We start from the raw sequence: 25,452 nt of genomic DNA, 5'->3' as shown, positions 1-25,452 counted from the left end.
CAGGCAGTTGGAGTAGGGTTCTGGAGCTCAGGGGGAATGCTCTGCTTGGAGATAGAAATTCGAACCACTCCATGCCTATAATCCTAGCACTTTGGGAGACTGAGGCAGGTGGGTCACGAGGTCAAGATATGGCAACCATCCTGGCCAACATGGTGAAACCCCGTCTCTACTAAAAATACAGAAATTAGCTGGGTATGGTGGTGCATGCCTGTAGTCCCAGCTGCTTAGGAGGCTGAGGCAGGAGAATTGATTGAACCTGGGAGGCAGAGGTTGCAGTGAGCTGAGATCGTGCCACTGCACTCCAGCCTGGCAACAGAGCGAGACTCTGTCTCAAAAAAGAGAAAAGAAATTCAAGCCACTCTCCTCCAAATGCTTGTGGAAATCAAGGACAATATAAAGGTTTGAAAGACCGCTCGGAGCTATTAGTGGGTTAGGAGAAGGAAAGAAGTGCAATTGAAGGAAGGGGAGAAACAAGAGAAACAAGTCAGATGACCTAACGTCCTGTTAGAGACTGGCCGGAAGAAGAACCCAGTAGACTGCACTGTTTGACCCTCACTGGTCTGTCGTATGCAGAATGGCTGTGTTCTTGAGCTGAGGAATGCCAGCCTTGTTGCCTGTTTGGCTTTGATTACAGTATTTGTAGCAAAATGTGGCTATGGGGATTCATGCCAGGTGTGCAGTGGGAGGTGATCTAGAAGACCGTGTGTCAGCCACTCGTAGGTCATCCCTGGTGCTCAGAACATGCTGAGACAAGTGTTCTCATTGCTTTATTTCCTTCCCTAGCTCTGTGAGTTTTCATCATTATCCAGGAGGATACAAAAGCAGAGTAAAGGTCTTTGTAGAATTTCTTCTAAGGGAAGAAAGTAAAAAGGTGACTTGACTCTGCTGTCTCTCGGTTCCATTACATTGTGTCAAGGGAAAGCTTTTCAAAGTGTTTGTCATGGAATTGTGAGGAACATTGTTCATTACTTTGTCAAAGAGTTTAGGTGAAAAGTCGACATTTGAATAATTTGTTATATTTCAAGCAGTGTTATAGCTAATGTTTCTTTCAAATTAATTATCTCCAGGATTAACTAATGGCACCTCGGGATTATATTTATATCCGAAGCCCAGTGCCTAGGATAGTAGAGGGACATAGTGCTAATTCATGTTTGTCATCAGAGCTCGGTGTGGTGGTTCACACCTGTAAATCCACCTACTCCAAAGGCTGAGGTGGGAGGATCTCTTGAGCCCTATGAGTTTGAGACCAGCCTGGGCAACATAGTGAGACCCTGTCTCTAAAAAAATTTTTTTTAAAGTGGGCCAACATGTTTGTCATCAGGTAGCAGTTTTCATTAATGTGAACATGACTGAGATCAAGGAAGTTTATTCATATACCCAGCCTTTGCGGAGCACCTGTGGTAGGCCACTTAGGGGATGTGAAACCGGTAAGCCACATAGTTTTCATCATTTAGGATCGTGCAGGTGTACAGGATACATGTGAAACAGTAGTGAGGCCTATATGCTGGTAGGGGGAGATCCAATAAGCCTTTGGAAGGTGGGGAGTCAGCCGGGAGTGTTTTCTGGAGATTAATGACTCATAAGCTGTGATTCAGAGAAGGAGTTAAGAGTTAGGTAATGAGCGAGAAGGGCTCCCAGGCATATGGGAGGAACAAAGGCACCTAGGGAAGCATCCGGGACAGAGTGTGTGCCTGCATGCAGGAATATTATAAGCATGGCTAGAGGAACCAGGGCAGGGCGTAGTAGGGGCTGAGGCCCAAGAAACATTGAGGGACCAGATGGCCTCGTCTGCCCTGTTAAGGAGCTTGGGCTTGATCCTCTAGGCAGGGAGCGGTTGGAGGATTTAAGCCAGGGAGTGCTGTGGTTGGTCACACTTGCCGTTTATGTAGATGATTCTGGCAGCCAGGGGAAGGATGGATTTGAGGGGGATGAGATTAGAAAGCTGAGAGATGAGTTAGTAGGCTGAAAGATGGTTGATAAAAATGATCTTTGAGCAGCCGAGATAACCAACTTCAAGGACATATGCCGGACTCACAGCAGAGCCTGCTGAGTCTTGCTGTGTGCACAGTTCAAATGATAATTCACTTAGTCATATGGTTTATCTGCCAGTGGCAAATGTTACAAGACTGTAGGGAGAAACTAGAAGAACCAATAACATCATCAAGAAATAAGTGACAGAGAAAGAGGAGGCAAAAGTTATAAAGCTGCACAAAAATTGGAAAGTTGCCTATTGAAGCTTCACAGTTAAGACAGGTTTCGGGTTGTTAGAAAGCTTCAGGGCAAGTATTTAACCTTCCTAAATGCCAGTTTCCTCCTGTTTAAAATGGGAGTTAGTAATACCATCCTTAGAGTTATTCTGGGGATTAAATAAGATAATATGTATAAACTGTTTTATATCATGCCTGGCAGGAAAAAGAACCAAGTAAATGGAAGCTGTTACTGTGAATACATTTTGTGGCCGTTTGATTAGGGTAGTGTTTCCCATAGGTCTCTAATTTTGTGCATGTTAATTTTATTATAATTGCATTAAAAAGAGTTCCATGGTAAATCAGAATTAAAGAGGGGTTTTTTTCTTGAGACAGGGTGAATTAAAGGGGGTTGTTTTTTGAGACAGGGTCTCGCTCTGTCTCCCAGACGGTTAGAATATGGTGGCGTGACCACAGTTTACCGCAGCCTCCATCAAGTGAGCCTCCCAAGTAGCTGGGATTACAGGCGCTTGCCACTACGCCTGGTTAACTTTTTTGATGTCTAGTGTAGATGAGGTCTTGCTGTGTTGCCTGGGTTGGTCTCAAACTGCTGAGCTCAAGCAATCCTTCTGCCTTGGCCTCTCAGGTGTTGGGATTATAGTTTGAGCCACCACACTGGCTAAGAGGGCTTTTGTTTTGTTTGTTTCTTCTGCTAAGGTGTGTGGTGAAGCCCCAGCGGGGAAGCCTACACAGTATTTCTCATCACACTTGATTGCAGAGCTCTTAGACAGGCTCACAGGACTGGGTCCCTGGGGCATGCTTTGGCAAATGCTTATTTAGGGAAGAAACATATCCGTCTGCTTTCATAGCCCAAGGGTATTGCTCTATCTGAGACAGCACCGTAGTTACTTGCTATTCATAATGGCAGTTCTGCATCATCAAGGAAAGCTATCTTAGTTTCATGTACTCTGTTTAAGAAGGCAGGGAAGTATAATAGTATATTTTATTTCTGATCCCAAATAATCAAACCTTTAAAATAATATTTTTTCATGTTTATTATAGAAAACTTGGAAAATACAGAAAACCATAAAGAAGAAAAGTATAATCACGTCATAGCACTACCCAGAGATAAACACTGTTAACAAAGCATTTAGGTTTTTTTCTTTGTTTTCCTCTTTTGGGATGATTCTGTATGTAGAGTTTTTGTTTGATTTTAACCTAAAGTTATACTCTGGGCATTTTCTTTTTAAATCAGAATATTGTTACGTGATTTTTAACAGCAACATGATATTTCATTATGTGAATATGTCATTTATGTAACCATTCCTTTATTGGATATTTAGGCACTGTTTTGCTGTTATAATTATAATGCAATTAACATGTTCGAAATCCGTTTAAAACAAATCTGTTAAAGTGATCAACATTTAACTTTTTTAAGTAAGTCTTAAGTATCTAGGCAATTTTTAGGTAGAATATCTGATCCCCTACATGAGATATGATTATATAGTTTTTTTGTTATGAAATTTCAGTGGCATAATCTCAAGCAACAGATTCTCTTTTGACTAATCCCTTTCTCTACCCACAGACTGAAAAAAGTTCCGTTATTAGAATAGCCTTTTCTCATTTAAACAATAGAAGATGAGTAATTGGAGTCATGTGAGAGTTAAATTTTATCTGTTGAACCAAATTCTGAGTCAGGTGTTGGAAAATTCATGTCATGGTATATTTTAAATGTAAAAACAAAACTGTCAAAAGATACAGTCTTAATAGGTATAAAGCGAAGGGTCCACCTGGATAGACACTTCCTTATTTGCACCTCTGTAAAGACTAGTCCCAAATTCTCAGACGTGAATTTCCAGAAATTGTGGTAAAAAGGAAATAGAGATGGGGTGGGGAGAAACAAACCTATGCTCTTCCTAAACAAATGAATGCTTTGGTTGTTGGTCCTGGCCAGAAACTATTAATAAGAAAATCAGACTTTAGGAATTCTGTCTTCCATAAGCTGCTTTTTTTGGGATGGGAGGGCAGTAGAAGCTACTAACTGACACCCCTCATGGTCATGTGGTCATGACTAGGTGTCTGGACATTTCTGCTTCCACACCGGAATCTCATAAAGGGTCAAATGTGTTTGCTTCCATTCTGGTTTTGGGGTATAGAAATGCTGTGATTTCATTAAATCCTGGGGCAGCCGATGAACCGTGAGTGAAAAGAGAAAGTTATTTCTACAAAAACTGTCAACTGAGTGCTTTGGAAAGCATTAGTTAATACAACTTGATTCTCTTGAAAGAAAACTTGCTGATGAATTAGGTGTGGACTAGATAGCGGGATATTTTATAGCCTGTGCCAGTTATCAGAACCATTCACACCTGTTATTGTATTTCTTTTTTACTGACACTGTTATCCACATGATAAGTCCAAGAAGAAGGGAGAGCTTGTTTTTCCTCTGAGTATTAGAAAATATGTCTTCTGGCTGGGTGCAGTGGCTCACGCCTGTAATCCTAGCACTTTGGGAGGCTGAGGTGGGGGGATTATGAGGTCAAGAAATCGAGATCATCCTGGCCAACATGGTGAAATCCTGTCTCTACTAAAAATACAGAAATTAGCTGGGCGTGGTGGCACGTGCCTGTAGTCCCAGCTACTCGGGAGGCTGAGGCAGGAGAATTGCTTGAACCTGAGAGGTGGAGGTTGCAGTGAGCTGAGATGGTACCACTACACTCTAGCCTGGTGACAGAGCGAGACTCCGTCTCAAAAAAAGAAAAAAAGTAATGTCTTCTAGGAAAAACCAAAACCCAACCCTGGTAAGTTGTGCCTGCCAGCCCTAGAAACTGTCAAGTGTGTCACTTTCCGTCTTCCCTAGGAAGAGTCCGTTTATTTTCAAGCCTAGCTTTTTGTATTTCTGTGGTGAGCTGCAGTTAGACATAGCAGTTTTTAGATTCACATCAGCTACATGTGGAAGGGATCGTTTAAGGCTAGATCCCACTGTCTGCTCCTTTTGGAGGGAAGCAGGTTTTCTCTCAATAATGATTTTGATGTCTCCAATCAAAAATAGCTATCTTTATTAATCTAATAGTTGGAAGTTAGAGGTTCTGTGTGCTGAGTAAGTTGTTTAGTGGAACATTCGATAAGCAGCTGGTAAGTTTCCTTCCTGAGTGGGCTTGTAGCCTTGGAGATGGTTTCACACAGCCCCCAGGATTGTGGTATTTTAGGACTGTTTCATAATGTTCTCTGATTCTTTAACTATATTTCTGTATTTTCAGATCTTTTAATTTCGTCAACATGTTAAATAGTCTAAGTCTGCAACTGTTCCCCCCCCACCAATAAAACCGCAGATTTGAATTGAATTAAGCCAGATTAATGTGTTTACAGCACATCTGTGGGATATTGTAGACGTGGATTACAGGCTTCACCTGAAGGCCTGAATTCAAGTGGAGACTGGTGAAATCAGTTTATCACTGGGAATATCTTTTTACTGAATGAAGGTGAATTTGGGCTTTTAAATAAACTAGCTTTTAAAATAAAGCCCAAATTCAAATTACATGTTACTTTGGTGAAATTTATCTTGAAATTAGTTGGTGGGATACATCAAGTATAGTAAAATATAAAGAGATGCAATTAACCTAGCTGAATGCACGCCAGCCTTTCTTTATCAGACCTAATCCATAAGCGTGCTGTATTTAAGGTCTTATGCCATTTGAGAACATCTCTACTAGGAGAATAGTACAAAAGCTAAGATTTGTTTCATTCTTTTTCTTTGTGTTATATAGATAACTTTGTATTTAATTTTATCTGAAGAGAAAAAGATCCAAATCAAATTTCCCACCAAGAGTAACTAGTATTCCTTGGAGAAGGGCCAGCTGAGCTTGGGGGGCAACAAATGTACAGGATGGATCTTAGACATATTTTACTGGCGAGCAGGGCGGCAGTGGCATCCCAGAACGACCAGCCTTCCATCAGAGAGAAAATTTTCATTACTTGATAATGATACTCCCAAAAAGCTTATTGGTCATTTTTGGAGATTGTTGCTCAGGCATGAACTCAGTTTTCCAAAAGTTGGTTTAAAAAGAAAAAATAGAGGAAAGAACCAGGCGTGTATCCTGCTTTTCGTGTATAAACTACATTTCACATAGTCAAATAGATGAGGCAAAAAGCTCCTTATAGAAAAAAATTGAGCCAACACATGCAGAAGTTGATATTAAAGAATTATTGTTAATTTTGCTAAATGTGATTATGGCATTGTAGCTAGGGTTAAAAGTTCTTACCTGTTAGAAGTATTATAACATTTTTAAGAGTAAATGATGATGATGCTTGAAATTTGCTTTAAACTACATTAAAAGAAAAAAGTGGGGAGTATAGATGAAGCCAGATGGGCAAATGTTGCTAATTGTCAAACCTGGGAGACGGTTATAGTTTCATCGTACTCATCTCGAAAGTATCTTCAATAAAAGGTTCTTAAAAAAGATTGTAGGCCATGCGCGGTGGCTCATACCTGTAATGTGATCCCAATACTTTGGGAGGTTGAGGCGGGTGGATCACAAGGTCAGGTGTTCGAGACCAGCCTGACCAACATGGTGGAACCCCGGCTCTACTAAAAATACAAAAATTAGCTGGGCGTGGTGGTGCGTGCCTGTAATCCTGGCTACTCAGGAGGCTGAGGCAGGAGAATCCCTTGAACCTGGGAGGTGGAGGTTGCAGTGAGTCGAGATCACGTCACTGCACTCTAGCCTGGGTGACACTGAGACTGCGTCTCAAAAAAAAAAAAGATTATAAATAGGAATGAACCTTAAATGATTGTTGTTATTACTTTAAAATAGAGAAATAGTAAACTAGTAAATTTCCATTTGATCCTGTGCTGGAGTGCAGTGGTGCAATTATAGCTCACTGCAGCCTTGCTCTTCCTGGCTCAAGCAATCCTCCTTCCCCAGTCTCCCCAGTACTTGGCACCACAGATGTGTGCTGCCACACCTGGCTCATTTTTAATTGTTTATAGAGATGGGGTCTCACTCTATTGCCCAGGCCATTCTCCAACCAACTCCTGGTCTCAGACAGTCTTCCTGCCTGGGCCTCCCAGAGGGTACACTGTACCCTGCATAATTTATTTTTAGAGATAGGGTCTCACTAGGTTGCCCAGACTGGCCTTGAACTCCTAGGCTCAAGTGATCCTCCTGCTTTAGCCTCCCTGTAGCTGGGGCTACAGTTGTGAGCCACTGCACAGCAGTAAGATTGCAGTCCGGAGGGAGTTACTGGCAGTGGTAACTTTGACAGCTCACTTAACCTTCCTAAGATTGTATTTCCTGCTCTTGAGTAAAATGAGGACAAGTTTGTGTCACTGTCACAGAGAGGATAGAGTGGAGACAGTAGAACTAAGAGAAGGTGGCACATGCTAGGCGTGCTTAACAAATGTCAGCAAATTTTGTGGAAATGTGGAAGATGCTGACAAGAACAAAGTTTTCAGATCAGCACCACTAACTTGTCTTACTTAAGTTGTTAAAATACATCTGTTTTGATTTTTCCCCTTTTTCTCTGTTGAGCCTTTTACTGGAAGAGCAGATGCAGTCTGGGGCTGCATTGCTGCCGTACAAAGTGAATGGCACCCCCTGGAGTTGGGTGGTGCACAATACTCAGTGCCTTATGTGGGAGGGCCGGCTCCACTGAGACTCTGAGCCGGATTCCCTCTGACGATGGTGTCTCCCCCAAGCCTGGCACACTGAGGTGCTTCCCAAGTATTTCTTGTATGAATGAACGAACGGACATGGGCCGGCCACTGTGTTGGAGCATATTGTTGCGGCCCTGATGAGCTGTAGGTATGGAAGCTTGGGAATTAGGGTTTTTCTGTTTGTTTGTTTTTTTTGTCATTTTTTTTTTCCTTTTTGTGGAGAAAGGTGTCCAACTCTGTTGCCTAGGCTGGTCTTGATCATCTGGGCTCAAGCAGTCCTCCTGCCTCTACCTTCCTAAGTGCTGGGATGACAGGTGTGAGCTACTGCGCTCGTGTGTAAATTACTCGTGTAAATATAGTGGCTTCCAGGCTCTCATGACAATAACGTTACTGTAACGTTCTGACCTGCTTTCTAAGTGGGAGAGGGCTGAATTTCAGCTGAAGAGAAGAGTTGCACAAATCCAGCTTGTGTGTGTGTGTGTGTGTGTGTGTGTGTGTGTGTGTGTTGTGTGCCTCACGTTCACCCCAGTACTGGGTAGCTTGCTTTCCAGCTGTCAGTGTCATCATCTTAATTTTTTCCCTTTACATTTCCCTGCCAGACCATTGTCACTGCTATAGTAAGCTAGGAGTTCAAGTAGTTTCCCAGTTGACATCTGGTTGTTTGTAATAATAAGCATCAACCCATGACGTTACTGTTTACAAATTTAATATAAACTTCAGAAAGGCTAATCTTCAAAAAAGCTTAGCAGGATTTTCACAATGACTGGCAGTTAGTGGCCTGAGGCCCCAGCCATGAAGATTCTTAAGGATGAAATTGAACAAGTTTTTTTTGTTTTTTTGTTTTTGAGTGCATTGGCATGATCTCAGCTCACTGCAGCCTCTGCCTCCTAGGTTCAAGTGATTCTCCTGCATGGGACTACAGGCGTGCACCACCATGCCTGGCTAATGTTTGTATTTTTAGTAGAAACAAGGTTTCACCATGTTGACCAGGCTGGTCTCGAATGCCTGACCTTAGGTGATCTGCCCACCTTGGTCTCTCAAAGTGCTAGGATTAGAGGCGTGAGCCACTGCACCCAGCCAAGCAAGTATTTAGCCATGTGCCTGTGTTGGTCTGGCTACTATGCTAGGTTCTGGGCACAGGGGAATGATTAAGACATGGTTCTGCTCTTAAGGGCCTTTCTGGCCACCATCAAAAGAGCGGATGTGGGCTCAAATGTCATTTCACTTCATGGGGTAAACTGTTCCAGTTATCTCAGTCAGGCTTCTGGCAAGACATGGCACAGTCAGCATGAGGGATTGGTGAGGAGTTGAATAAAGGGATTCTCTACAAGGAGAGGGCAGTGTGGAGACCCCCAAAGCCTGGTGCAGGATTAGCAACAGCCATGCCCTGCTCACTTCCAGGCCTGAGGAGGGACAGGGGAGAGGACTGCATTGGAGGAAGGGAGGGTGAGAGGAGCTGGCCCAGCTACAGCCCCTCCTCAGCTAGGCCTGGGGAACACTCCTGATCCCCGCTGTCCCTTTTCATCTTCCTCCTGCCCTTGATCCTCATTGCCTAATCCAACCAGAACCTGAGGGTGAGTGTCCCAGTGAAGGGTTGGTATAGTTCATCTAGGTGGTTGCTGGGGCACACAGCAGGATAGACAGTGGTTCTCGAGAACGGGTGGAAGATGCTAGCACTGTACTAGTTTCTTGTGGCTGCTGTAACATGACCACAAGCTGGGAGGCTTGAAACAACAGAAACTTATTCTGTCACAGTTCTGGAGGCCAGAAGTCCAAAACCAGGATGCCCTGTTCCCTCTGGAGGCTCTAGGGGAGGACTCTTCCTTGCTGCTTCCCCCTTTTGTGTGCTGGCGTCCCAGGCTTGTGACCACATCGTGCTGCCCCCATCTTCACATGGCTCTCTCTTGAGTGAATAAATAGATGAATAAGAAAACACAGAGGGATACAGTGTAAATACAATGAAGCCAGAGGTGTACTCTGTGAATATATGAGACACCCTTGAATGGAATGCTTCCACTAGATGGATTGTAGGAGGTGTAAATTGTATCTCAATCAAGCAGGGCTTCCAGGGATGCCCACCACTGAGGGTCTAGCTCCATGTCACGTTGGTGGGGCTGGGGGAAGTTTAGAAAAGGCTCTGACACTGCTAAGGCTTCAGTTAGGGTATAGTTTGCAGCCGAAATTTGGGTAGGAGGGCGTTCCAGGCTAAATAGCCAGTGTGAGCAGCGTCTTGGAGGGAAGAGCATTTTATCTTTCTGGACCTAATGCTTGTTTAACAAAATACGTGCTCTTGGCTGGGCGCAGTGGCTCACAGCTGTAATCCCAGCACTTTGGGAGGCTGAGGCGAGAGGATCACTTGAGCTCAGAAGGTCAAGGCTGCAGTGAGCCATGATTGCACCACTGCATTCCAGCCTGAGCAATGGAACAAGACCCTGTCTCAAAAAATTTAAAATTACAATAAAGTTTGCTTGTTAAATAAAATGTGATCTCTTTACTTTGCACAAATACTATGCCTTCTGAGAATGCTGTAGATGCGGCCATATTTTGTTTTTATCCTAACACAGCCCAGATTCCAAGTACACACTGGATTTTGAGCATTTAAAGGACTTCCGGTGCTTTTAAGGATTCCCATTTATTCGTTTAAGTTTGCCAACCTAATTCAGTCATGTCACGTACTTAGTTTTTATAAGGATTGTATTATAGTGCGAAGGGGTGAAAAAGAACTGCTATGAGCATCTTTTCATGAAGAAGATTTAGCTTGGAAATGTGGGCAGATTTGTCTACCTTTGTGTTTAGGAAGGCACAATTATAATTACAGATGAAGAAGCTAGACTCTGGCCAGCTGGAATCAGAATTTCACATTGTAGAAGTGTCTGGTCTGGAAAGCATCCACCAGAAACCGACACCCTTGACCCAGCACTGGCCACAGAGCTGCAGGCAGTCTCCCGCCCCTGCCTCTGCCCCTGGGGCCTCTCCTTTGCAGCCATGGCATGTGCAGAGGGGAGTGTAGATCTCTTTTCTTTCTTGTTGACTTTATTTTCTACCACACTACCCCAACCCAAATAAATAATGACATGTGCATTTGAGATAGTGTGTGGTATTCTTTTTTTTTTTTTGAGATGGACTCTTACTCTGTTGCCCAGGCTGAAGTGCAGTGGTGCAATCTCGGCTCACTGCAACCTCTGCCTCCCAGATTCAAGCGATTCTCATGTGAGCCTCCCCAGTAGCTGGGATTATAGGCACCTGCCACCACATCTGGCTAATTTTTTTTGTATTTGTAGTAGAGGCAGGGTTTCATTGTTTTGGCTAGGCTGGTCTCAGACTCCTCACCTCGAGTGATCTGCCCGCCTCGGCCTCCCAAAGTGCAGGGATTACAGGTGTTAGCCACCACGCCCAGCCAAACTGTGTGTTCTGAGTGAGCTACATATATTAATGTAAGCATCCCGAGAGAGAGACCTCCACATTTCTGCCTGGATAAGTATACATGATACTTTTTTAACTAAAAAAAACCCTTTTACTACAAAGTTATGTGTGCTTGCTATAATGAATCGAGCATTGTGATAGTTAAAAGTAGAAAGCGGAAAGTAGAAAAAAATCACACCACTCAGGGGCTGCTGCTGTTACCCTGGGGTGAGCATGCTTCCAGGGAGCCCTCTGCCCTCATGCACAGATAGGTGACAGAAATAAGTTGTTACAAGCCGAATCCTACAAATGCTGCTATTGGGCGTCTCATTTTTCTTTTCTTATGAGAAGTGGAAACTGAAGTGAAACTGAGTAAATTTATAAGAATGTTTCTTTACCACAGAGAGATTATTTCCTGAAAAGACTTTTCTATGGTTAAGAAAAAAGATCATGAGAACAATCGAGAGGTTGGCAGCACTGTTTTCAATTTCGGGTATCTGTTGGTGCCTACCATGATGACAAAGACAGTGGCAACTTAAATTTGTGTTTGTTGGTTTAGTCTGTTGGTTCCTAAAATACCTCTCTAAGCATTCTCAGATTTACTGTACGGATTTGGTCACAGACATTGAGGCTGGAATCAGTCTCAGAGGGGTGGAGAGTCGGGCGTATGTGACCAGAGTGGCTGCCACCTGGGCCTTGCTGAGTGGTGTGTGCTGTGCCCGTGGAGGCCTCCCAGGCCTATCCTGGCCAGCTTGCCTTTGCTTTGCAAATGAACAAGGCTGGTGTTTCTCCTCCCCTTTTATTACCAACTGGAACAACGGAAAGATTGAAGAAAGAGTTTCTACATTGAATGCAGCATCTAGGGTGTGTTCTGGGCAGGTTATGAGTGCTGAAGGCTTTTAGCCAATGCTTAAGAAAAGGCATCCACCTTCAGCACCTGCATCCAGGCCATTGTCCCCACTGCCGGTGTTCTTCAGGGTGCTGTGGGTATGCTCTGGGTGGCCACTTAGAATTTACTGTATTTGTCTGGGCGTGGTGGCTCATGCTTATAATCCCAGCACTTTGGGAGGCTGAGGTGAGCGGATCACTTGAGGTCAGGAGATCAAGACCAGCCTGGCCAATGTGGGCAAATCCTTGTCTCTACTAAAAAAACAAAACAAAAAAATTAGCCAGGCGGGGTACACGCCCGTAATCCCTGCTACTGGGGAGGCTGAGGCACAAGAATCGCTTGAACCCAGGAGGCAGAGGCTGCGGTGAGCTAAGATCGCGCCACTGCACTCCAGCCTGGGTGACAGAGTGAGACTTGTCTCAAAAAAAAATAATAATAATAATAATTTATCGTATTTATATATAGAAACATCTGAATATCCAAAGGATATTAAAAAATCACTGCCAGTTTAACACTTCTCAGTGGGAGTTTGTTTGTTTTAAAGATGGGGTTTCACCATGTTGGTCAGGCTGGTCTTGAACTCCCGACCTCAGCTGATCCGCCTGCCTTGGCCTCCAAAGTGCTTGGATTACAGGTGTGAGCCACCACACCTGGCCGGGAGGGTTTTTTTGTTTTTGTTTTTGAGATGGAGTTTTGTTCTTGTTGCCCAGGGTGGATGGTGTGATATCGCCGTCTCGGCTCACTGTGGTCTCAGCTCACTGCAACCTCTGCCTCCCAGGTTCAAGCAATTCTCCTGTCTCAGCCTCCTGAGTAGCTGGGATTTTACAGGCATGTGCCACCATGCCTGGCTAATTTTGTTTTTTTAGTAGAGACACGGTTTCTCCATGTTGATTTGGCTGGACTCGAACTCCCTACCTCAAATGATCCGCACGCCTCAGCCTCCCAAAGTGCTGGGATTACAGGTGTGAGTCACTGCACCCAGCCTCAGTGTTTTATTTGGCCTCTTGATGCCTAGTGGCTTTCTGCATCCCATACAAAACAAATTGCCTTTTTTCCCCCAGAACACAGAAATGTGGACAAATGAGTTGTCTTTTTATTATAGTTCATGTTTCCTCTCTTCTAGGACTTTCTAATATATAGGACAAATGATTTTGACTTGACTTAAACCCTACAGAAATAAGATTTTCTTTGTAGATGCATTTTTATGAAACTAAAGCAAAAGTTTTCAGCTTAGTGGTATCACCAGGGAGTTTTGACGACAATATCCATACCTCGGCCCCCTCCTGAAGAGCTTGATGGGTAGGGGTTGGTCTGGGCATTGAGTTTTGTTTTGTTTGTTTGTTTTTTTTGAGACAGAGTCTTGCTCTGTCACCCAGGTAGGAGTGCAGTGTCGTGATCTCGGCTCACTGCAACCTCTGCCTCCCGGGTTCAAGCGATTCTCCTGCCTCAGCCTCCCAAGTAGCTGGGACTACAGTTGCACACCATCACACCTGGCTAATATTTGTATTTTTGGTAGCGATGCGATTTCATCATGTTGGTCAGGCTGGTCTCGATCTCCTGACCTCGTGATCTGCCCGCCTTGCCTCTCAAAGTGCTGGGATTACAGATGTCAGTCACTGCACCCAGCCTGGGCATTGAGATTTTTAACAGCAGCCCCCATACTCCCCAATAAATGGGGTGGCAAGGCACAGCCAAGGCTGGGAATACTTTTTAGTAGTCCAGGCTGCCTGCTGGAATGTCGGTGCTGCCTTGAGTGCGCCTTTCTAGTGGTTGTGGGAGACCTGCACTTGCTGTGTGCTACCTTGACTGAGGACTTCTGAGGAAATTCTGTTTCAAAATTACCGTGAGGTCCAGTGTGAGACCCTCACTCAGACTCAGTCTCTAGTGACTTTCTGAAGTGAGTGCCTCTACTTCACAAAGGATCTGAGGCACTCAGCGCTCAACAAATGTAGCTCATTTTTAATTCCTCCAGTTTGTTACCTCCCTTATTTGCCAGGCTTGGCTTTGAGTGAGTTTTGGCTTTTTAGGGTTGGGGGGTGCTCTCTGATTCATTGAACAGATCTTCACTGAGTTGCAGATGTGTGCAAAGTGCTTGGGATGCTAAAGACGACAAGTGTGTCCTCTGTATTCAGTGTTGGGAGACAGTGATTGAGACAGCAGAGTTTTATTTATTTATTTATTTATTTATTTATTTATTTTGAGACTGAAGTTTGCTCTTTTTACCCAGGCTGGAGTGCAATGGCACGATCTTGGCTCACTGCAACCTCCGCCTCCTGGGTTCAGGCAATTCTCCCGTCTCAGCCTCCTGAGTAGCTGGGACTACAGGCATACACCACCATGCCCAGCTAATTTTTTGTATTTTTAGTAGAGATGGGGTTTCACCATGTTGACCAGGATGGTCTCGATCTCTTGACCTCATGATCCACCCGCCTCGGCCTCCCAAAGTTCTGGGATTACAGGCGTGAGCCACTGCGCCCGGCCCTGACAACAGAGTTTTAATCCTCACTGTTGACAGTTACGATGCCATGCAAGACGTGGGAGCTGACAGAGGATGGCTGCTGGTGTAGGCAGGGTGGTCAGGGACATGCTTTCTCAGAACTGACTGGGAAGGGACGGCGGGACCAGGCCATTTGGGGCCTCACAGATCAGGGCTGATGAGTTTGGGTCCATTTATGCCGATTCAGCCTATTTGAGGGTGGGAGCACTCCTGTTTCTCAGAATTCCCTGTGCCTAAACCTGGGCATGGCAGATGATACTTGCTTAGTAAACGTGTACGGAACAAAGAATTGATTGAAGTAAGAGTGCTGGAGCGCACAGAGCTGTGGGGCCTGAGTGCAACCTGGAACACGTGCCCCTCCTCATCCGTCAGGTGAGACAAGCAGGAGAAAGCCAGCTCAGCAGTGGCTGGTGGTTGTATTTATGGTTAACTTATTTTGAGATGCTGGTAGTTTCACATGCAGTTGTAAGAGATAATACAGAGAGATCCTGTGTCCCCTCCTCCCAGCTGCCCCCAGCGGTGACATCTGGTGAAATTCAGTGCACTCTCAGCACCAGGCTCGGGGCACTGATACTGCCAGGACACAACGCCAGGACGGCTCAGTCCCTAACCCTTCGTTGCCCTTTTATAGTCACACACACACCGCTAATCTGCTCTCCATTTTTGTGATTTTGTATTTGAAGGGTGCTGTGTACACGGTCGTGGGCAGATGGCCCTTTGGGGTTGGCTGTTTTCGCTCAGTGTGAATCCCTGGAGCGTTATCAGTTCCGCCAGTCAAGTTTGTTCCTTTTACTGCTGATTGGTGTTTCGTGGCTTGGCTGGCCCATTGCTTGTTTAAACATTCACCTGTTGAAAGCCCCCTGGGCTGCATCTAGATTTTAGTTGTTAGGAATAAATGTTGCTCTCAACAGTCATGTGCAGGTTTTTGTTGAACATAAGTTTTCATTCGTCTGGGATAAAATGCCCAAGAACACAATTTCTGGGTCATAGGGTAGTTACAGATTCAGCCTCATTAAAAAGTGCCTGTTTTCCAGAGTGGCCATACAGTGCTTTTTGTTTGTTCTTTTAAATGGCTTGACAATGGAAGGAAAGACGCTTCTGCAGGTCCTGACATAGAAAGCCCATGGAGAGCTGCCCTGTGGGTGGGGAAGCGGGTGACAGGAGCCCCACTGCTTCCCAGGAACCCCGGTGAAACTGGGTCTTTCCAGTCCCAAGCGTCTCCTTTTTTGCTAAAGGCATCAGAAGAGATGAAAGCATTCTACCACCCACGTTTCAGGGACACTGTTGGCTCTTACTTTATAGTCTGGAGAGAGGTTTTTCACTGTCATGTAAATCCTGTCAGTTTTCAACAGAGCCTGATCTTTAGGGTCCTGTGCGAAGCTGTCGGTCTGGAGATGCAGAAATGAAAGGAGCCTCCTACTGGGGTTAGGGATCTCCTCATTGAGGCAGGGATCCAACGGCTTCTTTGTTCTCTGATTCCCTGAGCCTCTTTCCTGTGTGTGTGGTGCGTGTGCACTTCTGTGAGCGCACTGGGAACTATGACAGCAATAAGTGGGTATGACTGGGGGTGGGGAGCGGAGGCAGCATGGCCAGGAATTTATACTTGAGCTACCAAGAGGAAGGAAGTAGCAGCAAAAATAGATTGGGTGGGGTGGTAGAAAATATTAAGGGGAAAAATGAGATGCCTGGGGTGGGGTTGAAGAAGAGCGGCTTAAAGAGAAACGGGGACACACACTGGGTAAGGAATCAAGTGCTGTTGAAACAGTGTGGAAGGCGGCGGCAGCGGCGGCTGAGCTGTGGTAGCGGAAGCCGATCACGAGTGAGTGGAAAGGGAACTAGGGTACTGATGCGTTTGTGGTTTTAATTTTCTTTAAATATACTCTGGCTAAGTTTTGCTAGGAGTTTTTTGCCTTTTTTCTCAGACCCTCCACTTCTTTCTTTCTCCCCTAAGTTCTGGGCAGATGGATTCTTTTCTACCTACCAGTGTAGCCTGTCATTGTTTGAAAGGACAAAATGAAACCCCCGCTGGGCAAAACACGTCTCCACTTCCCCCAGCTTTTGGTCGGCTTTGCTCATCCACCAATAGCTAGATGATAGAAGGCTCCGAAGAGCTGGGATGGGCATGGGGGAGAGAACCAGTGTGGCTGGAAACAGTTAATTTCCAGGGTCTCCTCGTCTTGCTGGTTGGACCTCTAAGCCAGCTATGAAGCCTGCATTGCCATCATGCCAACTGGTCTCCTGCTGATAAAAGTGATTCTTTAACTTCCTCTGGAGCAGCAGAAACTTGTTTTGAAAAAAATCGAATTCTAAATTGTGACAGCTGTTTATTTCTGCAAGCACAATGGCCGTAGTAAGGAACTGGAATCACAGTGCAGCCCTGGCAGGGAGGGCTCTGCATGGAGTCACAGGACAAAGCGTGTCCTGGAAACGTGCTGGAAGGAAGTCAGCCTCACTCTTTACTATTGGTAGCAGCATCCAAGTGAGAAACCAGGGGGCTTGGCTCTGGGTCTGTAGCATCTGCCTGGTATGCGGTGCCAGCCGTGGAGACCAGTGAGGTGGCAGCAGATGCAGTGGGCTCCCGGGATGTGCGTGGGGACCTCCGGGGTCTGCCTGGGAACTGATAGACTTTCGTTTCTCATCATCTCATGTGTTCCTTGCAGACACAGAATGTTCAGCTTAACAAAGAAATGACACTTGCCAGCAACCGGAGCCTGGCAGAAGGAAACCTTCTGTACCAGCCCCAGCTGGACACGTTGAAAGCACACTTGACCCAGAAATACCAGGAACTCCAGGTTCTCTTTGAAGCCTATCAGATAAAGAAGACCAAATTAGGTAACTTTTTATGGGTGATCATTCAAGAATAAAGAGTTGAGAGAAGGACACATTTGCAAGCTATTGCCCTGCCAGGAGAGAAACATTATGGAAAAATTTCAGATTAAGACAGTGACTCCACTGCAATGAAGGAGAGTCATTGAAATATGTATATTATTTTTGTATTTTAGAAACAGGGTCTTGCTCTGTCACTGAGGCTGGAGTGCAGTGGCATGACCATGGCTCACTGCAGCCGCTTGACCTCCTGGGCTTAGGTGATCATCCTGCCTCAGCCTCCTGAGTAGCTGGGACCACAGGTGTGCATTGCCCCAAGCCAGCTACTTTATTTCATTTTTTTGTAGAGAGGTCATCTTGCTGTGTTGCCCAGGCTGGTCTTGAACTCAAGAAGCCATCCTCCCACCTTGGCCTCACAAAGCGCTGCTCTTGTAGACGTGAGCCACTGTATTGACCAGTTTATGTATAGAATATGGAAGCCCCAGACCTGCAGCCTCTCTGCACTTGCAGTTCTGGAGGACGGGGTGCATAGCAGGACTGCCCCCTCCCAGTGGCCCTGCAGTGGCAGTGGTTGCTGAGGTCAGCCCAGGTCTATGCACACCTCCAGGGTCTGCAGCATGGAGCAGGTGGTAGCAACATGGGCACCTCGGGGCAGTTACTGGAAAAGGGGTGAGGGATTAGGAGGAAGCCAGCCAGTTCAGCAGTCACCAGTTTAGAAGAGGAGACTTAACCACTCTTAAATTCAAGACTTCACCTTCTCTAAACAGCACAGAAAGAAGGCAGTTTTCTGAATTATGATATTCAACAAATCTCTTCTGCTGTTTGCCCATTTGTCTTATGCTGTTTGTTAATAGTGAAAAATGCCCATCACTGGAACACTTTATTTTAATGGCACACTTTAATTTACACCCACTAGGAGGAGACATCAGAACTGAATTGTTGAGCATCCTGAGTGCTTTTGATAGCTATCAAAGGGACATTTAGATAAAGGGAAGTTGGAGCTGGGTGTGGTGGCGCACGCCTGTGGTCCTAGCTTCTTGGGAGGCTGAGGAGGGAGGATTGCTTGAGCCTTGGAGGTTGAAGCTGCAGTGAGCCATGATTGCACCTCTGTACTCCAGCCTGGGTGGCAGAGCGAGACTATGTCTCTACAAAGAAATGAAATAAATTAGCCAGGAGTAGTGCTACTCGTCTATAGTCCCACCTACCCTGAAGGTTGAGGCCATCATGAGCTGTGATTGCATCACTGTACTTTAGCCTGGGTGACAGAGTGAGACCCCATCCCTTTAAAAAAAAAAGAAAAAAAAGAATTTGGGTGAAAAAAAATCACCTTCTGCAGCAGTGATGTCTGTCACGATTGCTATCATCTTGTCATTTTCTCCATTAACTTTATTAAAAATTTACTGCCACATACTCAGACCAGGATGACCTAAAGTAAAAAGACCAGCAGTCACAAGTGCTGGTGAGGTGCCATGCGTCCGCTGCTGGTAGGAGTGTCCGTGGGTCATTTGGGACTTACAGGCACATGCCACTACAGCCGGCTCCTTTTTCATTTCACCTGGAGAAAGTCGTGGGGTAGTACCTTCTAAAATGAGGAGCCTGCATACACTGCAGTTCAGCGGCTCTGCTCCTGAGTGATCACCCAGAAGCAATGAGACATTCATGTCTCTCAGAAGATAGGTACAAGAATGTTGTATCTTTATTACCTTACTTAAAATTTGGAAACAATCAAAATGTCCATCTACAGAGTGATGGGCAAATAAAGTATATTTATACAATGGAACACTACACAGCATTGAACAGACATGAACTGAGGCATAGACCAGAGCAGGGTCTCAGAGACGCAGTGCTGAGTGGAAGGATCCAGCAGAGTATGTCCTGTACTGCCTGATTGCAGGATGTCAGTTAAAGACCAGGCAGAGCTCCTGTGTGGTAGTGGAGGCCAGCATAGGGGTTACCTGGTGGGTGCAGTGGGCATGAGGGTGCCGGGTGGAAACGTTCTGTGTCTGGATCAGGGTGGTGGTGGTTGGGGGTTAAACACATGGAAATTTTAGTTACACACTTAAGATGTGTACACTCGATGTAAGTTATCACTCAAAATGTAAAGGAATTACAAAGTGGCATGATGGCCCTGTCACTGCTCCATATTCGAAAGCAGCTGGCTCTGGGCAGCTGCTGACCCGGGGTGCTCCGACATGGGATGTTGGCCCAGACACTGGCTCAGTGCACTTGTTCCCTTGTAGGTTCTCAGGTATCAGCTTCCTGGAAAGGAAGATGCAGTCCTACTGTGGTCTGTGTGGGCGGCGTTGTGAAGGGCTTTGCCTGGATGCCCCTTACTCTTTCATGCCTCTTGCTTCTCTTCCAGACAGACAGTCTAGCAGTGCTTCCTTGGAGACCCTGTTAGCACTTCTTCAAGCAGAAGGGGCCAAGATTGAGGAAGACACCGAGGTAAAGCCAGCCAGCCTCGATGGAATCCTTGAGTCACTTTGGGCAGTCAGCGGGCCCACTGTCTCCAGAGACCAGGAGTGCTGCACCGCCACAGTCAGGAGGTGGTGCCTCCTAGGTGTGCGGGCTGCATGCCAGTGGGAAGCCTAGCATGTGGGCTGGGGAAAGTGCCAGGCAGGGGTCCAGGGAGCAGCAGAGGGAGTGAGGGCAGGGCTGAGGGAGGGCCAAAAGAGGGCATGCGTGCCATCCTGTGAACCCCAGCCCCTGGGGCCAGTGACAAAGTACCACGTGCCGTGGTTCCTGGGTGAGCTGGGGGCTACAGAGCCTCTGGGACAGGTCCAGCTGTGCACTAGAGCCTTGAGCCCCGCCAGGTGATAATGAAACAAGTCAAGGTCAAATGTTGCGCAGTTGTTGCAGGCTGGGCCGGCAGGATCTTGCCAAGATAGGGCTGGGTTGATGAACTGGGAGGCCTTGCGGGGGCCTGGCGGGCACAGGCGTTTCTGTCCTGCTGACCCACCCAGGGCGAGTCTGTCAGGCAGGCTGCGGCTGGGTAAAGGCAAAGGGATGTTGGACTCCAGCAGGCTCGACAGAGGCCTGGGACTCAGGAGTTGGGACCCTTGCCCAAAGGCCAGCTCCTCCTGGGCCTCTGCCTGTCGCCCTGGTGGTGGTATGCACAGCAGGACTGCCCTCCCCTCCACCTGGTGGCAGCTCATGCTGAGGTCAGCCTGCGCCCGTGACCTCTGGATCTGGAGTGGGAATGGGGCCCTCTGGTGGTTAGAGGGAGGGGCGGTGTTGGAAGCCTGTCCTTGTGTCTAGACATGAAGGGAGTGTCCTCCCCATTTGGCTGTTGCTGGAACCACGTTTCTGCCTTTTTCAGAATATGGCAGAGAAGTTTCTGGATGGAGAACTTCCTCTGGATTCCTTCATTGACGTCTATCAGAGCAAACGGAAATTGGCCCACATGCGACGGGTGAAAATTGAGAAGCTCCAGGAGATGGTGCTGAAGGGGCAGAGACTCCCGCAGGCTTTGGCCCCGCTGCCGCCCAGGCTGCCCGAGCAGGCATCTACTGCCCCCCTTCCCTACCCTGCCCCAGAGGCCAGTGGGCCCCCCGCTGTTGCGCCTCGGCGCATCCCCCCACCACCACCCTCGGTGTCTGCAGTTCGCCTAGCCACCCCGTTCACTGCGGCCATGGCCTCGGGACAGGCTGTGCCATACCCAGGATTACAGTGTCCACCCCTGCCTCCCCGTGTGGGGCTCCCCACTCAGCAAGGATTCTCTGCACAGTTCGTGTCCCCGTATCCACCAGCTCTCCCCCAGAGACCCCCGCCCCGGCTGCCTCCGCACCAGCCGGGCTTCATCCTCCAGTGAGCACCAGCGCCGTCCTTCCGGGGAAACTCCCTCCACCTGCTGTGTTGCGCTCTGCAGACGGGAGGGAGGCTGGAGGTCTGCTCTGTGCCAAGGGCTTCAGGGCCCTGGGCCAGCGTGTCCACCTGGTTTTAGAACTGTAGGTCAGTGGTGAGTAGTAGAAGCCCAGGTTTTGGGCACCGAGGCAGTTGTGTGTGCCGGGTCGCCGCCTGACACCCGCGCGTCGAATCGGTTTGCATTCTCCGTGTGTTGTCTACGTATCTTAGCGTTGACGAACTCGTATTTGGGAAGAAACAAAGCCTCTTCCCCCGTTCCCTTTTAGAATCGTGGTCCTCCCGTTGCAGCTTTATTTAATGAGCATGGTTCATGATACTTATTTTATTTTCAAAACAGTCGTGTGTGTCTCACCCAGTGGCCGCTGCAGCCCTGGTGAGGGTGGGTGGGTGCCAGCCAGCCTGGAAGAGTGCTGTGGCCAGGCTGCTACCTGCAGCTGCACTGTTGCTCACTGAATGTTGGGGAGAGGTCATCACAGTCACCGCCTGACCTGGCTGCTGCTCTTGCTTCAGAGCCACAAGCAAAGTTTGCACTGGACCCACTGCCAAGTCCAGAGGCTGGAGAATGGCCACCGGTGTGGGAGGGGACCGCACGAGCGGGACTTTGTATAGCAAATCTTGTCCCCAGCTGCTTCTCTTCCCTCCTGCCTCGAGCCGGCCCTGAAGGTTTCTATGAAGAAAATAATCCCCCAATATTTTTACTACATGTGTGATTTTCCTGTTTTATATTGACAAAGAAAACTTTTTTGACACTCCCAAGACCATTCAGGGAAATTTTTTTTAAAATGCAAATACTGTCTTGAGCAGATTGAAATGCAGATGAAGCGGATGCGATTTCCTACCCTCGGGTGTCCGTGCTGTGCCTTAGTTCCCCAGGTGCCAGGACTCACACCTGCTAGGGGCTGGGCGGGGCCCCCAGCGGCTCTGCTTTCTCTGAAGGGCTTGTCCAAGTTCATTGCCCTGTTACATGTAGTCAAGACGTCTGACTGCCTTGACTCAGGCTACCCTTAGCCAGTATCTTCTGGCCCTGGCTGGCTAGTAGCTGGGCCTCAGGGCGGGTGGTGGTAGGGATTTGGAGAAAGCCCACCAGTGGGATTGAGGGGCGGGGCTGTGCTCCAACCACCTGAACCTGCTCTTCTCTCCACCCCCGTGGAACCTCATCTTTACGTGCCACGTGTGCTGAAGGCCTAGAGCCCAGCAGGGGGCAGCGGCATCTGTTGACAGAAAAGGCCCAGGTGCTTACCCGTGGACCTTCTGGGTTGCCCCTCCCCTGTCACTTGTCAGGCATCTAGGGTCCTGACCTGTGTCTAGCCACCAGGGTGACAAGGCAGAACTGAAGCGGGGTCTGTCCCAGTGGGCCACGGGCCAGGCCACTGCCTTTTGTCCTCAATGACTGTACATTCCTGCTCTCGGACTTGAACTCTACTGTAACCGTTTTCTTAAAGGAAATGAAGTTGTACAGGATGATTCACTGCCACGCCAGTCAGGCAGGCTTGCCATGTTCTGTGAATCTCCAGTGAGCGGTGCCACCCGCCCCCATACCTCCGCCACCAGCCGCTGTCAGGGATGCCACAGCCCAGCCACGGTCGCAGCCAAATGCGTTGCGAAGGGGCCCCTGGCTGGGCTTGCCGTCGCTGTTCAGGGCCGTGTCCGGTGCTGTGGCTGTAAAGCTGTAGGACCCTTTTTAATAAATAGAGAATTATTAATAACAGGCCTGTCATTTATTGGGGATGTGGATGTTCCTGATGTGTGGTTCTGAAGCATCAGTGATCAGACTTTCAGCAGGGAAGCTGGCTGGGATGTCTGTGTGTGAAGCTGAGAACAAAATGTCTGCCTGTCTGGGATCCCTGGCTCAAAGCTGGGGCCTCTTACCCTCTTGGTTTGTCACCAGAGTCTCAAACATCAGTGATGGACAGAAAGCATGTCCTGTGCGTAAGAGAGCATGTCTTCAGGATCACAGCCACTGTCCAAGCAGGGGACTGAAGGTGACCTCAGGGCTCAGGCTGTGCCTGCACTTTGTCCTTGAGGTTGCCACGATGTGCTGTGTGAATGGTGTGAGCTCATTAGGGTGTTCTGTGGTGGGTTTTAGTGAGGAAACCAGCAGCTCTGACATTTTGCTTTGGGGGCCTGCCAGCAGGTGTTTTAAGAAGGCAGTTGCCTCTGCCCACTCCAAAGCCCAGTGGGTGCTGCTGCCTTCTCTAGGCTGAGAGGTGGGGATCCTGCCAGCCCGGCCTCCTTGGAGAGCTACACAACTGTACCCTGTGCTCTCCGTCCCGGCTGAACTGTGTGCCTGTGTCTGTGTCCACCATGTGCTCCCGGCCCCAGCTGGGCTATGTGCCCGCCGCCCTGGCCGAGGTGCCTGCGTCCCTGAGTACCCCCTGCTGAGCTGCATGTCTGTGTCCCTCTGTGCCCACCGCCCCGGCTGTGTGCCTGTGTCGCTGTGTGCTCACGCCCATGTGCCTGCCACCCTGGCCAAGCTGCATGCCTGCGTCTGTGTGTGCCTGCGTCTTCACCACCGTAGCTGAGCTGTGTATCTGGGTCATGATGCCCCTGTGAGGGACTTCAGGAACTGAGATGAGTGCAACCTCCCGTTGCTGTCTCTCAAAGCTGCCATTCCTGGCATATCATTGTCTATGGGGACGATGGGGATGTACAGCAGAAATTCGTATGATTTTCCTGTGAGGAAGAGGGAAGCATTCCCTGAGAAACCTGTTTACCTTAAAGTGATAGTTTCTCTTTTCCTGGTGGCTGCCAGGAAGCTTACAGCCAAATCTGTTGTCCAGTTGAGTGAGGATGCTGGACTTCAGAGTTTTGTGGCTCATGAACCTTGCTTGTGGGAGCCTTTCCTCCAGCTGTGTGGCCTGTTCACAAGGATGACCAGGGGCAGTGGCGGGTCCAAGAGGGCAGGAGAGCAAGACCAGACCCCAGGCTCCTGCTTTCTAGCCCGGCATGTGTGAGGCGGTCTCTCCAGTTAAAGGATTCAGCTGGGCACAGTGACCTGTAATCCCAACACTTGGTGGATCACTTGAGGTCAGGAGTTCAAGACCAGCCTGGCCAACATGGCAAAACCGTATTTCTACTAAAAATACAAAACAAAAAACAACAAAAAATTAGCCAGGGGTAGTGGCACACGCCTGTAAGCCCAGCTATTTGGGAGGCTGAGGGAGAATCGCTTGAACCTGGGAAGAGGTTGCAGTGAGTCAGCGCCACTGCACTCCCAGCTGGGCAACAAAGCAAGACTGTCTCCAAAAAAAAAGTTTGGTCATTGAGGACTCAAGAATGATAGTCAAGTGTCATCAGTGCCTGTGGACTTTCACTGGTCTGTATCTGGGGGAGAATCAGTTCTTTTTGTTTTCTGAAGCCATCTCACTATGTAAACAAGACCAAGGAACAGGGTCCGTCTCGGCCCTTATGGTCAGTTTGCAAAGCCCTTTCACACATATGGTCCTAGCCACCTGGCACACCACCCCTGGCTACACAGCCCCAGCCAAAAGGCCCCACTTCATCCTCCAGGAGATCTGGGCACAGGTGGGAGGCTCGTCTGAGGCCATACAGGAGCCAGCCAAGGGGCCTTTTCTCCCCCGCCGACCTTCCCTGGCCTGTTTCTCCATAAATGCCAGTTATCTTGGCAGGAGGTAGGACAGGGTGAGCCCACCCACCTCAGCCTTCCCTCTGGCATGTGCTCCTGCAGAAAGTGGGTGATTGAGTGAGGCTGCCGCACACCCAAGGACTAAACGCCCTTACAGTTTTCTGGTAAGTGGAAAGGCTATGTGTGGTCATGGCTCAAGTCCCGGCCAGCTGGGAGTCAGGGTCCCCACCTTAACTTAAGAACTGTCAACTAAGGCATGGTCTCAGACACGCGGAGGGGGTCAGCAACTGCTGGGAGCCCCAGGGAGGCTGTGGGCATCGAGGCTGGGAGTGGAGGTGGCCTCTGTGGAGGCAGCTAGCTCTTGACCTCCTGTGTAAAAAGGAGGGCCTCCAGGCCATAAATCTCCCAGAGATGGAAGGCTGCCACGCACAGCCAGTGACAGCCATGCTGAGTCTTTCTGCAGTCCCGAGTGCTCTAGGATTAAATGCAGACACAATGGAGTCCCCAGTCCAGCACCTGACCAGGGCCTGACAAGGAGACACATGTCCC

The 25,452-nt window shown here is 48.0% G+C and overlaps 1 protein-coding gene across 2 annotated transcripts in view; it reads left to right on the top strand.

Annotated features, from left to right (window-relative positions):
* The window catches only part of VPS37B (VPS37B subunit of ESCRT-I), a 30,354-nt gene extending 7,331 nt beyond the window's left edge, over positions 1-23,023 (top strand). Inside the window, exons 1-4 of one of the 2 annotated variants that reach the window (XM_035258000.3) lie at positions 16,154-16,446; positions 17,288-17,459; positions 19,816-19,898; positions 20,773-23,023. In XM_035258000.3, the coding sequence (XP_035113891.2) occupies positions 16,213-16,446; positions 17,288-17,459; positions 19,816-19,898; positions 20,773-21,264 (981 nt within the window). In that variant the 5' untranslated portion in view covers positions 16,154-16,212 and the 3' untranslated portion in view covers positions 21,265-23,023. Of the gene's footprint in view, positions 1-16,153; positions 16,447-17,287; positions 17,460-19,815; positions 19,899-20,772 lie in introns of those variants that run through there. The other variant, XM_035258001.3, reaches the window with a different exon arrangement.
* The last annotated feature ends 2,429 nt before the right edge of the window (positions 23,024-25,452 follow it).

The sequence above is a fragment of the Callithrix jacchus genome, chromosome 9 (genome assembly GCF_049354715.1).
Source record: "Callithrix jacchus isolate 240 chromosome 9, calJac240_pri, whole genome shotgun sequence".
Taxonomy (NCBI): domain Eukaryota; kingdom Metazoa; phylum Chordata; class Mammalia; order Primates; family Cebidae; genus Callithrix; species Callithrix jacchus.
This window is presented reverse-complemented; position numbering and strand designations above follow the sequence as displayed.